At 32.7% G+C, this 4,061-nt stretch overlaps 1 protein-coding gene across 4 annotated transcripts in view; it reads left to right on the plus strand.

Moving 5' to 3' along the window:
• LOC107673174 (synaptotagmin-2-like) overlaps nt 1-4,061 on the plus strand; it is an 88,258-nt gene that overhangs the window by 73,124 nt on the left and 11,073 nt on the right. For all 4 annotated transcript variants that reach the window (XM_016466681.1, XM_016466689.1, XM_016466674.1 and 1 more), the window contains exon 3: nt 1,706-1,866. In XM_016466681.1, coding sequence (XP_016322167.1) covers nt 1,706-1,866 — 161 coding nt within the window. The remainder of the gene's footprint in view (nt 1-1,705; nt 1,867-4,061) is intronic.

Genomic DNA, 4,061 nt, shown 5'->3' on the forward strand with positions numbered 1-4,061 from the left:
ACTGTTCTAAAAACAGATTTATGAGCAGTATTGGATTTGAAGATGTTAGAAACACACGTCATTGTTGTCATGTGGTGAATTTGGCCAATCTGAAACAGCTGTGTCGTCATCAGCACTCCTGCAGTCGTTCTGAAAAAGCAGCGCCAGCTGAGTCAGCCAGCTGCTCTCGAAATGCTCTCGCGGTACTTTGATGCCACACGTGACAGTAACGTGGCATCGGCGCCGGTTCAAGTTGGACTAAATTTCTAACCGGCATGCACTGCTTCAAGTCAGCCGCCGATCGGTCTGCGCAGTGCTGCATGAAGTCGAACGCACCTATTGTCCTGTCATGTGGTTCTCAGTTCTATTTGCTCATTGGTTGATTCTTGTCATGTGACCCTTAATGTGTTTGCTATAATTAGCCCTCTTGTTGCCATTGTCTCTTGTCGTTCATTGATGTTGTAACCTGCTGTTGGTGAGTTGTGTTTCTGTTCACGGTCAAGTCCGTTCATGCCATGTCAAGTCAAGTTTGTTTCAAGTCAAGTTTTTGTTTATTGTTTGGATTCTGGATTTCACATTGTAAATAAACTGCACTTGGGTTCTTCTACTACTCGCCTCCAGTGGACTTGTTACAGAGACACACTGTAAAAATTATTTGTTGGTTTAACTTAAGTAGCCTAACCTGTTTGCTTTAAAATGTTGAGTTCATTTAAGCTAAATAATTGAGTTGATACAAAGAGATCAGATTATTGAATAGAAACTCTAAATATTATGTTAACTGAACAACATTTGAGAATCTAAGCTGATTTGACGAAAGATTTGAGAAAAGTTATAACAAATCATGAAAATATTTTTCACAGTGCAGTGACAGACAGCACTGAGTCAATGCATTCATTTAAACTGCTTATCAGAGTGAATGACAGAGACAGACTCACATCAATTATTTTGTTCTAAATAATGACCCAGCAGCTGATTGTGACATTTATAGCCTTAGAGTAAAGGGATTTGTGGTTTTTGATGTCACTATGAATTATAGAAGTGGCAAATTGATAGATCCATGTGCTGCTATTTATTTATTTATTTATTTAAATAGAAAACAAAAAGGAATGGTTTAATATAGGGCAGATAAACATACTGCCAAACTAGACAATTACAGTAAAATAAGGTTTGTCTATTCTAAATGAATATGATCTTCTTAGTTAAAATAATTTGAAATTAAATCAATATTCAAGCTGTCTCTAGCTGTATGCAACCTATTGTATATATTGTTAAACAATATATTATTATTATGATTTTAATCATACCATCATTGGGGGCTGAGCCCCCTAATATTGAAATCCTAGAATCGCCATGGTAATCACTTCAAGGTCCAGCCATTAATGATCTTTCCTTCATGGACACAGGCAGTTTTTTTTTATTTGTGACTAATAGACTTATACAATTTTGGTCGACTAAGCTTTTTCTTGTCAACTAACGTTCAGTCGACTATTAGGGGTGCAGCACTAGTCTTGACAAACTTTAATTATCTAGAATATGCCTGAAGCTACATTTTTGCAGTTACATACACTCTCCCCTACAAGCAGTGAGATTTAAGCTTTAGTCCTGTTCTGCATTGATGAAGGTAATGGTGAAGACAAGCTCGGCTCTCTTAATGACCCTGATCAATCTAGATTTGTATTTCCAGCCTCTGTTCCTCCATCTTTCTCTGTCCTTCTCTCACTTTTAGTGCCTCCCTGGGCCATCATCGCCATCGCCATCGTAGCCGTGGTCCTCATTCTCACGTGCTGCTTCTGCATCGTTAAAAAGACCTGCCTTAAGAAGAAAAAAGGCAAAAAGGGAAAGAAAGGCAAGGGAGACATGGGAATGAAGAACATGAAGGGAGGAGAGGTACAAACACCCGACACCGGCACTCTTCAGCCTTAAAGGGATAGTTCACGTCAAAATGAATATTTTATATCATACTTACTCATTCTGATGTTTCAGCCCTGTATTTCTTTCTTTCATGACACAAAATGAGATGTTACAGAAGTTGTACAAGTTGTTCTTTTAGATACAATGAAAGTAGATGGTGTTTTATAATGCCAAGCTCCAAAATGATATAAAAATCCGTAAATTCAGATAATAATTTCTTATATTTCTCTTTGTTAATCACACCAACCTGATGCTTATTTGACTTTTTGGAGCTTGGCAGTAACAATCACAATTCGCTTTGATTGCATGTGCATCTTGAACATTCTGCTCAACATCTCCTTTTATGTCTCACAACAGAATGACTTGAGAGTGAATAAATGATGTCTACATTTAAATTTTGGGTGAACTATTCCTTTAAAACTTTGTACAAAGAGACAGAAAGATTAATGTTTTTCCACTTCCTAATTTCCGTCTGTTGCTAATGAGTTGAATAGGGTCCGATACATATCTAATCTGAATCTTTCACTTGTTTAATGCCTTTAACAATGCAATATATTATTTGAAAAGATTCAAATTTGAAAGACTCAGCGAGCTTGTCTGTTTTAAAAATGGCTGTGTTACTACCCCTCACATATCCTTAATATAGCTTTCTAGGTCAAGCAAATGGATGGTTGGTATTCTGGAAAGATTTTTTAGCCATTTAATATTCATGGAATATAAAATATTCAGTGTTATACATCATTTGCTGCCTGTAAAGCAGGAAAGCAACATGAAAGATTTCCCGCCACGTAATTTCATTTGCCGTTTTCGTATAATTTGGTTTCCAAAAGAATGTATTTGCTGTAAATCTCTTGTGCTTTTGTGTTAAAAATGACACATTTTCCAGCGAACGCACAGCAGTACTAAATCTTTTTTTATCTGTGCTGGAAATATAATAACTGAGTAGCTAAAGAGTTTTGCTGTATTTGCCGTGTTGTGACAGATCCCGCTGTGTGCTGTATGTTTGCAATTGTGACAAGCTAATTTCCCTTTGGTAATCATTAAAATTCATATCCTAATATCATTTTCTATATAAATAATCTCAAAAAACTTAGTTGTGCATAAACACCTTCAAGACAAGCTTATTATTTATGGGAGACCAGGGGCTATTGTAATAGTTTTTTCCCCTTCATAACTTACTGAATACTGTCTGCTAGCTTTTTGTACAGTATAAGTACCATTTACTGTATATGTGGCAAAGAAACTCTTTAATAGAGATATAATGAGAATGATTAGATTTGATATTGAACTAAACATGAATATAAATTATTGCAAATGAATACAAATATGTATAAATACATTAGAAATATATAATAACTGTCCCAACGCATTTATTTTGGTACAAAAAAATTAAAAGTACAGTATTTTGCCTAACTACTCATATTGACAAAGTTAAAAATCAGTAACTGCACACTATTAATTATTAATGTATATATAGTTATACCAGTGTATCTCAAATCAGGGTTATTATAGTTAACGAAAGATAAAACCATAAAAAAGCATTACTTAAAAAAAACCTACTTAAACTTTTTAATTTTGCAACATTTCTCATTTTCATAGTTTAACTAAACTAACTTAAACTAAAACTGAAGTAAAACCTAATAAAAATGCATAGAACAATAACTAATAAAAATAAAAAACCACAAGTATTAAAATGAACAAAAATTATGAACAAAATGAAAATGGAAAATGCTAAAATAAAAATATTAAAACTATAAGTATATTCACAATTTTTAAATATTAAAACTATAATAGCATATTCAACATTTTTAAATATTAAAACTATAATAGTATTTCAATGATACTAAAATAACACTCTCAGATAAGAGCAAAATTCAAAATATAATAAGACTGCTTTAATACTTATTGATATTATTGAATAGTGTTGACCTATAGTGCTATTTTTAGCTGCCAGAAATAATATGCATTTAAAGCGCATCTTAAGATTTACCTATACTATAATTATCTGAAATGATCAAGAGTCTTTATTTAGATACTATGATAAAAAACATATATTTTAAATAAAAATTTTTGTTCAGTTATACAAATGTAATTATTATTTTATTTATATATATATATATATATATATATATATATATATATATATATGTATAGTAATGGATTGAGAGTCG

The sequence above is a fragment of the Sinocyclocheilus anshuiensis genome, unplaced genomic scaffold, assembly GCF_001515605.1.
Source record: "Sinocyclocheilus anshuiensis isolate Anshui unplaced genomic scaffold, SAMN03320099.WGS_v1.1 scaffold453, whole genome shotgun sequence".
Taxonomy (NCBI): domain Eukaryota; kingdom Metazoa; phylum Chordata; class Actinopteri; order Cypriniformes; family Cyprinidae; genus Sinocyclocheilus; species Sinocyclocheilus anshuiensis.